At 35.6% G+C, this 13167-nt stretch overlaps 1 protein-coding gene across 1 annotated transcript; it reads left to right on the forward strand.

Moving 5' to 3' along the window:
• Window positions 1–1577: 1577 nt before the first annotated feature.
• Window positions 1578–4688, forward strand: LOC107827238 (cytochrome P450 CYP72A616-like). Its single transcript, XM_016654336.2, has 5 exons — window positions 1578–2032; window positions 2195–2415; window positions 2503–2750; window positions 2862–3246; window positions 4074–4688. The coding sequence occupies exons 1-5, from the start codon at window positions 1762–1764 to the stop codon at window positions 4494–4496; spliced, it is 1548 nt and encodes a 515-aa protein (XP_016509822.2). The 5' UTR covers window positions 1578–1761; the 3' UTR covers window positions 4497–4688.
• The last annotated feature ends 8479 nt before the right edge of the window (window positions 4689–13167 follow it).

Here is a 13167-nt window from a genome sequence, read left to right on the forward strand (position 1 = left end):
TATATAAATATACTTTGGTTGTCTCAACAGTTAATGCCCATTCACTGGTTCGAATTAGGTTGAAAAATTTATTATTATAGCATTAAAAATCTGTGATGGTTCGAATTAGGTTGAAAAATTTATTATAGCATTAAAAATCTGTGAAGAAATATCAGTTGCTTCTTTTCCAACAACTTATTAATACTTACGATGTTTGACCAGAAGTAATCACTGAAAATCATGCAATGCGAAGTTCCGAGTGTGTTATCGAACTTACACTACATTAAACACAACTGTTGCCTTTAATTTGGAGTTAACACAATTCCGAGTAGTCATTTACGTGCAAGATATAAAGTTTAGGAAATTTATTGAGAAATTAATTTAATAGCCGTCAACCCAAAAGAATAGTCGACAGATATATATTATACATAATTAATACTATTATATATAATATATGTTTATCGGCTAGGGATTATAGATAGTTTTTGCCGAGTAGCCAAATGTGTTAAAAGGGAGCATTTTCATCTATACCCGCTTTTTGTATCACGTTTTAACTTGTGCTCGCTTTGCAAAAAAAATTACAAGCGTACCCGCTTTTTCGCGTAATTTCAGCATACGGGGCTGAAGTAGCAAAAGCAATCACGCAAAACTTCAACATTCTAGTAGACGAGCCTGAAGTAGCAAAAATTTCTGAACCAAGTGTGCTGAAGTTTTTGTTTGTAATTGCTGAACTTAAGCATAGTAGCTGAAGTTTTGTTCCTTATTTGCTGAAGTTTTTGTTTGTAATTGCTGAACTTAAGCATAGTAGCTGAAGTTTTGTTCCTTATTTGCTGAAGTTTTTGTTTGTAATTGCTGAACTTAAGCATAACAGCTGAAGTTTTGTTCCTTATTTGCTGAAGTTTTTGTTTGTAATTGCTGAACTTAAGCATAGTAGCTGAAGTTTTTGTTTGTAATTGTTGAACTTAAGCACAGTTGCTGAAGTTTTGTTCTCTATTTGCTGAGGTTTTTTTGTTCTGGATTCATTAGTTTTTCATTAAGCGTTTTCAAAAACTTCAGCAGAAGATGCTGAAGTTATTTAGTTCATTTATAAAAACTTCAGCACTAAATAAGCTGAAGTGTTTTTTTCCCCTAGTTTCATTAGTTTTGTCATTAAGCTTTTTCAACAAGTTTAGCAGAAGATGCTGAAGTTATTTAGTTGATTGATAAAAATTTAAGCACTGAAGAAGCTGAAGTTTTTTTTATCCTGGATTCATTAGATTTGTCATAAAGCTTTTTTCAAAAACTTCAGCAAAAGAGTTATTTAGTTCATTTGTAAAAACTTCAGCATTATGCTGAAGTTTTTGAAAAAGCTTTCTAACATACTAGATAAATAATCAGATTGCCAACAATATTTAAATCATAAATTTTGGAAACAACAAGTTTGGAATTTGTGATTTTAAACATAAATCTTTGGCTATAAAAATATGTCATTAAAGATAAGATGAAAAAGTTAATTAAAATTAGGTATTTCTAAATATAAAAAGATACTATAATTCTTTTCTAAACGAACTAATAATGAAGTAATATAATGTCACATACAATCAAAAGGAGGGACTAGATTATTTCTTCTTTTCTCACTATGCAACCTTACAAATGCTAATACAAATATACAGGTCTTACAATGTTTTAGGATCTGAAGTATCAAGATTTAAAATCCGTCCTAACCTTTAACTAGATATACCCTGCTCCTTTATATTGTAGAGAAGAACCAAAGAAATACTACAAACTTAAGAGGCAAAAAGCATGAGTATTGCAGTTTTAATTGCTCTACCAATATGCCTTTCATTCTCCTTTTGGTGCCTGAAATTGCTGTATTTGATATGGTGGCGGCCAAAAACAGTGGAAAAGGAGCTGCGAAAACAAAGAGTATATGGCCGTCCATATAGATTTCTTTATGGAAATCTAAAGGAGATGATGGAAATGAACAAAATAGCTAAATCTAAACCCATGCCTTTGAATCACGACTACACCCATCGACTAAATCCTTTGTTCTATGAGCTCGCCACCACTTACAGTAAGTACTCTTACTAATTTGCATGATTTTCTTTAGTAGCACAAAATATTGGCGAATCAGGAATTTTACTGAAAATGTTTAAGACCGTGTTCAAACTTTAATTGGTACGTAAATAGTAATATTTGACCTATTTACACCGTATAATTTTTCCGTCATTTGCAGAGAAACTTATCTTATTTTGGCTAGGACCGATACCTCGAGTGACCATAATGGATCCAAAGCTAATACGGGAAGTACTATCAAATAAATCGGGTGGGTTCAGAAAACCAAAAATCAGTGCTTTCCTCAAGCTATTTGTAACAGGATTGGGGACTTACGATGGTGAAAAATGGGCTAAACACAGAAAAATTCTTAATCCAGCTTTCCACTTGGAAAAATTAAAGGTATTTTTCAATTAAGTAGTTACCTTACTTTTATGTCATTTTTTGTTCAGAGGTTTATTTTCATTTTGGCCTTTCAAATGCATGCAGCTTATGTTGGGGGCATTTACAGAGTGTACAGAAAAAATGATAAGCAGTTGGGACAAGTTAACTGAATCAAAGGGTTCTTGCGAATTGGATATTTCACAAGAATTTCATAGTTTAACCGGAGATATACTATCAAAAGCAGCCTTTGGTAGTAACTTTGAAGAAGGGAAGTTAATATTTTCGCTTCTGAGGGAACAGTGTGAACTTGTTTTCACTGCAAAACTTGCTATTAATGTCTTCCCTTGGTTAAGGTACTTCGAAATGAAATCTATAATCTTGAAATTAAGACATATACTAACGGTGACCTGATAGTATAAACGTTCTTCACACTGTCTTTACTGAGGCTCTTGTTTATGTAATAGGTTTGTGCCAACAAAAACTAATAGAAGAAGATTGTACATCTATAACATAGTCCGTAGTTCGCTAAAAAGGATAATAGAGAAGCGAGAGAAAGAGGTACAATCAGGAAAAGCACACAATGAGGACCTCTTGGGCTTGTTGATGAAATCTAATCAAGAAGAAAAACAAGGGAATAAGAACTCGAACAAGGGAATGAGTACAGAAGATGTAATAGAAGAGTGCAACTCTTTCTATTTTGCGGGTCAAGAGACTACTGCAACTTTATTAACTTGGACTGCAATTGTTTTGACTATGCATCCAGATTGGCAAGAAAAAGCTAGGAATGAAGTTCTTGAAATCATTGGAAAAGATGAACCTAAGTTTGATCAACTGAACCAGCTAAAAATTGTAAGAGTCTCCACTTATGATTTGTCGGTATATACTATTTTGATTTAAGTTATATACTAACAATATAAATTTATTTTACATTATCAGTATAGATTACATGTGATAGTAAGTTAGTTATCCTTTTTATCAATTTACCAATTAAGGCTTATATATCTTGGAGATATGCTGACACTTTAAAGATTTTTTAATACTATAGGTAAATTTTAACCTATAATACTAGATAAGTTACAATTTTTACAAGAAATTTACATGGACTTGCTTAAAGTACCTAATTGTATAAATATTACACCCGTTAATATACAGAACTTAAACTCTTTACTTTACAAGTTACTCGATTGAGCAAATATTTTGTACATTGTCAATGCATCGGAACTTCAACTCGAAAGAGACTTTTAAGTGTTAAAAAAAAAAAAAAAAAAAAAAAGGCAATTCGGTGCACAAGATATCCCGCGTTTACGCAGGGTCCGAGGAAGGGCCACACCTGAAAGGGTGTGATATAGTAAGCCTACCTTAATGCAAGCATTAGTGGCTGCTTCCACGGCTCAAACTCGTGACTTATTGGTCACAGGGAGACAACTTTACTATTGCTCCAAGGCTCCTCTTCATGCTAAAACATATACGGTCAAACCTCTCTATAACAACTTTATTTGTTCAGATATTTTTTGTTGCTATAGTGAAATGTTGTTATAGATGACATATATTATATCATAACATAAAACTCGGTTCCGAGTAAAACTTGACTTTTATAGTGAATGTCTGTTATATAAGGATATTATTATAGAGAGGTCTGTCTATATCTGATTTACTTAATTCTACAATACATGTAGGTGACTATGATCTTGCACGAGGTTCTGAGGTTATATCCGTCAGGTTCTCTTGTTAGAGAAACAAACGAAGAGACAAAACTTGGAGACTATATAATTCCATCAGGTGCACAGCTTTTGGTGCCTCTGCAAATAATCCACCGCGACACTGAGCAATGGGGAGAAGATGCTCTTATTTTCAATCCAGAAAGATTCTCAGAAGGAGTATCAAAAGCAGCCAAAGATTTGATGTATTTTCCCTTTGGTTGGGGTTCTCGTATTTGCCTTGGAATGAATTTCGCTATGATTCAAGTCAAACTTGTTTTGGCTAAAATCTTACAGAATTACTCGTTTGAACTCTCTCCCTCCTATGCTCATGGCCCGACCATGACCGCTCTGGTTCTTCAACCTCAGTATGGTGCACCTGTCATTGTGCGAAAGCTTTGACATTATCTTTAGGGACGGAGCTAGAGTATTAATTACGGATTTGGCAGACTATGTATTTAGATTAAATTTACTTAATATGTATAAATAATCTATCTTGAGTCTGTTAAGTTGTCATGTCTGAAAATTTTAAACTCATAAACTTAAAGTTTCTGTTCTGCCTCTCCTATTTATGGTCGGGTGCTTTGAATTAAAGTCTTTTCCCTTATGATCCTTATAAGACAGTAACTTTGTTTTTGGTTACTCTGATATGAATGAAATTAAGAAAGACATATCTGTTTCCTAAGAAATGTTGAAATAAGGCGAGCTTTTCTAATTGAATCTTAGAAGAAGTTTGTGATTGAAATAAGAAGATTATTTGTTACTTCCTCGTTTCATTTTATGAATCTTAATTTGATTTGTCACGAAGCTTGTGAACATAAATAAGACTTTTTAATCTTGTGATATTAAACTAATGGTGTGTATAACATACGATAAATATCTTCTGAATCTTGCATGTGACATTAAATATGCCATTAATGATAAAATAAAAATATTTGAATTAAAACTTACCAAAAATAAAGAGGTGTCATTCCTTTTAAATAGATTAAAAAGGAAAGTCAGACGAATATATTAAAATAGAGGGAGTATTAGTTACCTCTAATTACTTTTTAAATAATACAATAGATTATACACTAACTGAAACTAAACTCTTTCTAATTTCTGTTTAGCTAAGTGTGCAAATCGGACCAAAGAGATGCATAAAATAGTTATTTTAGAAAAATGCTCAACTGCCCGTATTTATCGTGAAATTTTGTACTGGAATAAGTATCACCCTAAACGACAATGTGGTATAAATAACCAAACAAGTATGTTATGGTGTGTTGCATGCAACCACAACAATAGATCCATTGAATTTTCGCAAGTGTGGTCTGGGGAGAATAGTGTATAAATATGTTTAATCCCTACCTTGAGAACGTAGAAATGTTCTTTTCGATTAACATTAGGCTCAAGGAAAGATTAAAAAAGAAGCAGTAGCAACAGATAATAATGTCTCAAAGAAAGCAAAAAAATCGAAGCGAAAGAACAACTTGTAGTAATAGAAATTTAAAAATAAAAAAGTACAAGACTAACACTAATATTACAGGTGTCGACAAGGAAAATATACGCCTACCTATTAATTATTTAATTTTCTACCCTTGTGAACACCTAATTTTTGATCATATTTGAATTCTTTTTCCCACTTATCTCACAAATACCTCACTTCCCACCCATCTTCCCGTTCCTATTTCACACGCGCATTCCCATACCCATATTCCCGTGTCCTCCACACCTATCCGCCATCCCACTCTCCTTTGTCTCTACCCCACTCCCCTTTGCTCCTCACTCTTTGTCCCCCACTTGTCCACCACTCACAATCTCTTTCCCCTCCATAAAACACACACACGGATGAATACCAAGAAGAAGGCAGCCACTACATTCTCCCTTTGTCACCCATCTTCCTCCTCTGAAAAATCCATTAAAAAGCAGTCCGAAATTACAGTAAAAGCTGTCCAAAAATGCTGCAAAACTTACCTCCATTAACGCCAAAAAAATAGCTCCAAAGGCAACTGAAAAACAACTCTTATAAACTCAATGAAATCCAGCTGAAATAGTCCTCTTTTCCACCCAAATACAGTCCAAAAATCAACACCCAAAACTCTATTGAAATCACCTTAAAACAGTCCACTTTTTTCATGTGAAACAACAACATTTTTTCAAGTCGATGTTCTGTCTCTTGAGGTCGTCGTCATCCAAGGTTTTCCGCTCACTTTCCTTATCTATGTTGGAAGGTTTTTTTTTAGGTCCATTTTCTAACTCTATATTTGTTTAATATATTATTTTCGTTGTTCTTTTTAATGTTGCAAATGAGAATAAAGCTGTGTTTCTGAGCATGAGCATGTTAGTTAATTTAATTTAATTTTCTTTATTTGTGTGCTTATGCCTGTATCATCATTGAGTTAGTATATTAAATTATGCTTCTTAAACATAGAATTTAGACTATCTAGAAAGTGTAGAAGGGGCCATGTGAGTGTTGGTTGTAATTTATTGAAATTTTGGATTTCTTAAAAATAAATTTCAAAGAAAATAATAGAATAGGCACAATAGATTTTAAATGTGCGCACCATGTCATTAATTTTGAAGTTTTCATTTTTTGCCATTTTAGTCATTTAGGTCATGTATTCGGTTTGAATTTAGTTGGCTCTACTTTTTCTTAAATCTAACATATAGGATAATTCTCCATGCAATAACTCACATATCGTTAGTAAGTTTTAGGTGAGTATTAATAAATCAATTACCGCAATTGTGTACACATACGCGTGACATGATTTTGGCACAATAAACAAACGGATGTACACACTTGATTCGTTTAAAAAATAATCTCATTTTTTTAATAAATAAAAGCGGATAGGTAAAACATGAAAATCATAGAAATCACAGTTTATTCATAATTAATTAAAGCCATGTTTAAGTCAATAAAGCGACCGTGCTAGAACCACGGGACTCGGGGAATGCCTTACACCTTCTCCCCGGTCAACAGAATTCCTTACCTGAACTTTGTTTTCATAGACTAATAATAAAGAGTCAAATCTTCCTTTGAATAGGGATTCAAATAAAAAGTGACTTGGAACACCCAAAAATCACTTTCAAGTGGCGACTCTGAATAACAAAATAATCCCTATTTCAAAATTGTCACTTTAATTGGAAAAAAACTCTTTAACCGACAATCTAACATCACATTATCATTTAGAGGGGTAAAAAAGAGGTGTGATAGCTCTGGCGACTCTGCTGGGGACTATTAATAAGAATTCGAGCTTTGTATATTGATTTTGTTTGGCTTTTATCATGTCTTGGATATTATTGTGTTTGTGAGCATAATGTGCTATTTGTCGCTTATTTACCGCTTTAATATTTATTTGAACTGTGATATAAATTGTATCCTCTCTCGCACCCCTCTAAGTCTTCTGATATGTAGTTATGTTGTGTTTGCCTACCAGCATAACAAAATTTCTGTCTTGAGATAAAGCCAGTTAGCCTATCAGCTTCTGGTGAAGGATTTAATCACACATGTTTAGGCGGGAGAGCCGTTAGCTAGCCAGTGTTGTTCTACTACTGGTGATGCTTGACGCTGCTCGACTTGGGTTGTCCACCCAGGTAAGCCAGGTCTAGATACCATCTCCTTTAGGATTTGAAAACTTAGAAGAACAAAGCAATGAATATCCCTAGTATGCTACGCTTTATTTGCATCATGTGCATTGGACTTAGCGGGACTCGGCACAGGGGTCGGCCCCATCTAGACATGTACCAATTTTTCGGACCAACATGTTCTTTTTTATGTGATATATGTAACATTATTTAGTAGGCTTCACTCAAATGATGACCGACTTTAGGATAGATTGATTGAACAGAGGAGAGAGAAAAAAAACTTTCCCCTAAGTTTTCATAAAGTACCCATTTTTTTATATATAAATTTTTTAAGGGTTTTTAAAATTATAATTTTTAAAATAGTTTTTTAGTTATTCTTGATAGAACTACGCAGGTCTGATTCTCACCGAATGTGAGATACGTAGGCAAACCTCATCGGTTTCGGCCCCATATTTTCTAAAAAAAAAATCCAAAAAAAATATTTTCCCTTAGTTCCTTCCTTAGAATTCTTACCTTAGAAAATCAAAAAAAAAACTTTATTCTTTAGAAGTCTCTCTTGTGAAAATTCAAAAAAAAAAAAAAAGAAGCAAAATCTAAAAAAAATTATTTTCTTTATTTTGAATTTTTTTAAAAAAAAAACGAAAAAGCCAATTTTTTTAAATAAATAAAATTTCAAATTCCAAACAAAAAAATCTTTTTCTGTAGAACTCTTTTAATAATTCCAAAAAATATTCAAAGTAAATTAGAAATAAAAAAAAAGAATCCAAAAATTCTTTCTTCTTTAGAAGTCTTTCTTTCTACCAAAAAAATATCCTTGTATTTGAAAAAAATAAAGTTAGTTTATTTACTTTATTCCTGATCCCCGAACTACGCAAGATCTGATTCATGCGACATCATGATACGTAGGCAATCCCCATCGGATTCGATCATAGCCATAGAATTAATTGAGTGAAAAATAAAATGAAAAAAAAATTGAGTGAAAAAAAAAAAGAAAACAAAAAGAGTGACAAAAAAATAAAAGAGTGACAAAAATAAAAACAAAAAAAATAAAGAATGAAAAGAGAGTGCCAAAAAATAAAAGAGCGGCAAAAATAGAATGAAAAAAAAAAATCAAGAGTGATTCAAGAGAGGCAAAAATAAAAGAAAAGAGGTACATACTGAAAGAGTTAGTTAAGGTCGAGATGAAACATGCACTCGTTCAAACACATAGTAGAAACGTTTAACTGTTTAGGTGCATTGCATCCCAATATGTGATTTCATATCTGTTAAGCATCTTAAAACTAACAAGGTTGTTGGGTGTGCAAATTAGAGCAAGGTTTTGGTGGTTGGTTTTGTTGGTAGTCTAGTTTTCCCTCCTTCACAAGATCCAAAGGCACAGATGGCCACCGCAAGCAATCTATCAATCATCGGATAGCCCGACATCGACTATTCTGCAGCTAGAATCAACAGCTGTTGAAGAGAATAAGATGTTGCATCTCCGCATATTGAAAATGTGGGACGCCTGGTCTAATGGTAGGGAACAACCAAGTGCAATCCTTGGGTTCCCTGAGTTGATCCCCAGGTCAAGTGAGGTTACCAACGCCCCTGTGCCCAACCCGCTTATCCTATGCGGGCACCCTCCAATTCCATTCCATCGCTCCCAGGCGCCAGTTTCCTGGGCACCTCCAATATTGTTCTCTATAGCACCAGTCTGCACCAGAGCACAACCAACTTTGTCACGACCGTATATTGAGCCTTCAATATTCACCTTTCAGGCTCCATGGCTTCAATCAGAAATAACATATGTGACCCCACACTCTTTCACTCAACCTCCGCAATATGATCTCTCGATGGAGCAAGAAAAGGTTGTTAAAAATCCTGAGCAAGAGGAAATGGCTCGGAAGATGAAGAGCCTGGAATAAAGCCTGAAAAACATGCAAAGTCTGAGTGGCTAAAAGAGAGTCTCATACTCTGACCTCTGTATGTTTCCCCATGTCCACTTGCCAGCTGGATTCAAGATGCCAAAATTTGAAAAGTACGACGGGAATGGAGACCTGGTCGCTCACCTGAAACGATACTGTAACCAGTTGAGAGGCGCTGGTGGAGAAGGGGAGCTGCTAATGGCCTATTTTGGGGAAAACCTCACCGGAATCGCCTATGAGTGGTATACGGATCAAGAAGTTACTCATTGGAACGTGTGGGACGATATGGACCGAGATTTTGTCTGCCAATTCCAGTATAATATGGACATCGCTCCCGAAAGAAACAATTTATCCAATTTGAAAAAGAAAACTGTGGAAAGCTTTCGCGAATATGCTGTAAAATGGCGGGAGCAAGTTGCCAGGGTAAAGCCTCCAATGGATGAAATTGAAATGGTCACGGTCTTTCTACAAGCCCAAGAGGCGGACTACTTCTAGAACATGATGTCCGCTATGGGAAAGTCGTTTGATGAGGCTATCAAAATTGGGGAGACGGTAGAAAGTGAGCTAAAAATGGGTCGAATCTTGAGTCATGCTGCTTTTAAAGCTACATCACCAGATGTTCAGAACGGTTCGGAGGGTTTGATGAACAAAAATGGGGTTGAAGAGGGAACCATGATGGTTTCAAGCTTGAGGGGGGCCCGCAGGTCATTCAGCCAATCATATGCTGCTTATGTCGTGGAACCGCCTCCCTATGCGATAATGAACACGAAACCATACCCACGACCACAACATTATCCACAAAATCGAGCTCCACTTCCAAGAAATGCCCATCCTTACCAAGCTCCATATAATCCTCAACCAAATGATCCCCAATACAATCCTCGCCCAAGAGAGCCTTTCAGAAATAATCAGTTCACCCCTATTGGTTAATCGTATTCAAGCTTATTCCAAAAGCTAATCAGGCTACATGTATTGCAGCCAGTGGCCCCGAACCAGCCGAACCCCGAGTCAACCTTGCACCAAGCTGATGCTAGATGTGAATACCACTCTAGATCAGTGGGACACAGTACAGAGGACTGTTGGACCCTCAAAAGGGCAGTTGAAGATTTGATTGAAGCTGAAAGAATTGTTTTTCATGATGAAGAAGGTTGATGTGATGAACAATCTGTTGCCTGCACACAACCGCGGGCCAATAGTCGGAATGATTTGTGAAGATGAGAAATTTGATCCGGCACTAAAGGTCGTTGCAGCCATTGCCGAGATAGAAGAAAAGCAAAAAAAACGGTCGCCAAACCTGAAAGTTCCCCATCAGATGAGAGTCTCGGTAGCCAGTCTTGCTATCCTTTCTGCGTCCGGATTATCTCAGGGTGTGATCCGGATGTTTTACTTTATTGTCTTACTTTCCGATGTAAACCCTTCTATCTTCAAAAATTAAAAAAAAAATCAAATGACATTAATATTTCATTGTCGAGGAATATCTCTTTTCTTAGTCTTGTCACTTTTCTTATTTTTCTTTTCAGTTCTGTTAAATACAGATTTCAATAACATAACATTCTTGCGGACTTCATGCCTAGATCCTGAAAAACTTTTAGACCTCGAAGTAATGAATTAAGAATTAGATCGCAATGAGGATAAGTTTAAGGAAATAAAACAAAGATTTGGAACAGCTGAAGGAAAATTGGTTCCAGATTGGAAAAGTCCATACATTGCAACAAGAGTACTGCCAAAAGAGTGCGTTGTACTTGGGACACATCGAAGGAAATATCCTTGAAACAACTGCTAATGCAAATACAATCAAAAGGTACTATGTTGGATCATCTATATAGCATTAATGTTCTACGGTTAGGATAAAAAGGCTTTCTTTCTCACTATCCAAACACTTAACCCTTTGCAAACTCATTTGAGCCGGTTACTCTTCTTTGATTACCCTTTTTGGAACATGAAAGTGTTATTGAAAAAAAAAATTGGAAAAATGAAATTAAAAAAAAAGAAGAAAAAGAAATGAAAAATGAAAAAAAAAGAAAAAGGAAAGGAAAAAGAAAGAGAAAACAAAACAAAACAGAAAAACAAAAGAAAAAAATCAAAAAAACAAATTTCCTGAACTACGTTCGACTTGATTCCGAAAGGATACGTAGGCAGCCTTTCTTTGGGGTTCAGTCACACCAAAATAAAAATCCAAATTCCCCCAAAAGTGAAACTGGGGCAAGTGTTATAATGGTTTGGCGATGATTCGCCTGAAAGGTTCCAATGTTGTAATTCAGTCCAAACTTTTTTTTACCTCAAATCCTATTCAAGTCCTTCCGATCAATCGGTAAAGATGTCCAAAATTGGAGGATACAACTACTTGGATCCGATGCAATCAAATGAGAGAAATAAAATAAGAGTCTTATAGGTGAAAACTCACACGGGCACTGTGAGGCGATAGTAAGCAAAGAAATAAAATGAGAAAGTCTTATTGGTGAAAACCCACACAGGCACCGTGAGACGACAGTAAGCAAAGAAATCAAAATGAGAGAGTTTTGTTAGTGAAAACTCGCAAAGAGCACTATAAGGCGATGGTGAGTAGAGAAATTAGAGAGGCCAGCTTGTGAAAACCCGCAAAGTGGCGCCCCTGGTCGAAAAGAGGATTCTCACAGCCATCGGCATCGACAAAGTACTGACTAGGTTTCTCGATTTTGAGGAAAAAGTTGTGATGAATTTCTGAGAGTCGGACGGTTTACACAGATCAGACATCCAGTCCATGAGGCATGTCATGTTCATTGAAGTACGCATGTACTCTAGATAAGTTCATTTTTTCCTTTCCCCGAAAGGAACACTTCTTGTTTTAAACTCATTCTCCATTCCATTGTTTGTTTTCTCTAAATCTCTTTCGGTTTAACTCTGTTTCGAAACTAAGACAAAGAAAGGATGGTATGACTGATTTACAGGGTTCTCATTTGCTACAAGCTAATATGGAAAAAGGCACCCAACCTCGTCAGGGGGCATAAGTCGGCCTCGACTGGCCATGGCGGTCGATGCTTCGAAATCAAAATTCTTGGAAGGAGAAAATCAAATTGAAGTGCATATAAAGGCAAATGAAGTTGAAAAGGTTGAGTCCCACGTGTCCAACCATCTCGGCAAAAGTTTGGAAAGCCAAGGTCTCCAGAAAATAATATAGAGCAGTCAAGCATCTCGGTGCCATGCTGACAGAATCGGTTCTTCGACAGCAGTGGTCGTGAATCAAACTACTCAGGGCATCAAGGCCACAAACCAACCACCACTTTGAAAACTCACAAATTTTTCTTGTTTGAAGCAGGAACAAAGCATGCAGAATGGTGATTCTAAAAGAACGAATGTCACCAAACATAAGCTCTTTAAAATCTCCATTTTTCTTTTACTTTCGGCATACATCACTATTGTTCACACCTCATATTTTTACATAGATTAACCCAGGTAGAACCTTTTTGCCTAGGGGGGATCCAACTCATAGTTCCGGGTAGAAGTACTCTTCGCTCAGGTTGTTTTTACGCAGCTTAACTCAGGTAGAACCTTTTCGCCTAGAGGGATCCAACTCATATTTTCGGGTAAAAGTACTCTTCGCTCAGGTTGTTTTTACGCAGCTTAACCCA

Source organism: Nicotiana tabacum, chromosome 10 (genome assembly GCF_000715075.1).
Source record: "Nicotiana tabacum cultivar K326 chromosome 10, ASM71507v2, whole genome shotgun sequence".
NCBI classification, from domain to species: domain Eukaryota; kingdom Viridiplantae; phylum Streptophyta; class Magnoliopsida; order Solanales; family Solanaceae; genus Nicotiana; species Nicotiana tabacum.

Coding starts and splice junctions, on each gene's coding strand:
- LOC107827238 (XM_016654336.2), top strand. CDS start 1,762: ATGAGTATTGCAGTTTTAATTGCTCTACCAATATGCCTTTCATTCTCC. Junction 2,416..2,502: donor TCCACTTGGAAAAATTAAAG/GTATTTTTCAAT, acceptor AAATGCATGCAG/CTTATGTTGGGGGCATTTAC. Junction 2,751..2,861: donor AATGTCTTCCCTTGGTTAAG/GTACTTCGAAAT, acceptor TTTATGTAATAG/GTTTGTGCCAACAAAAACTA.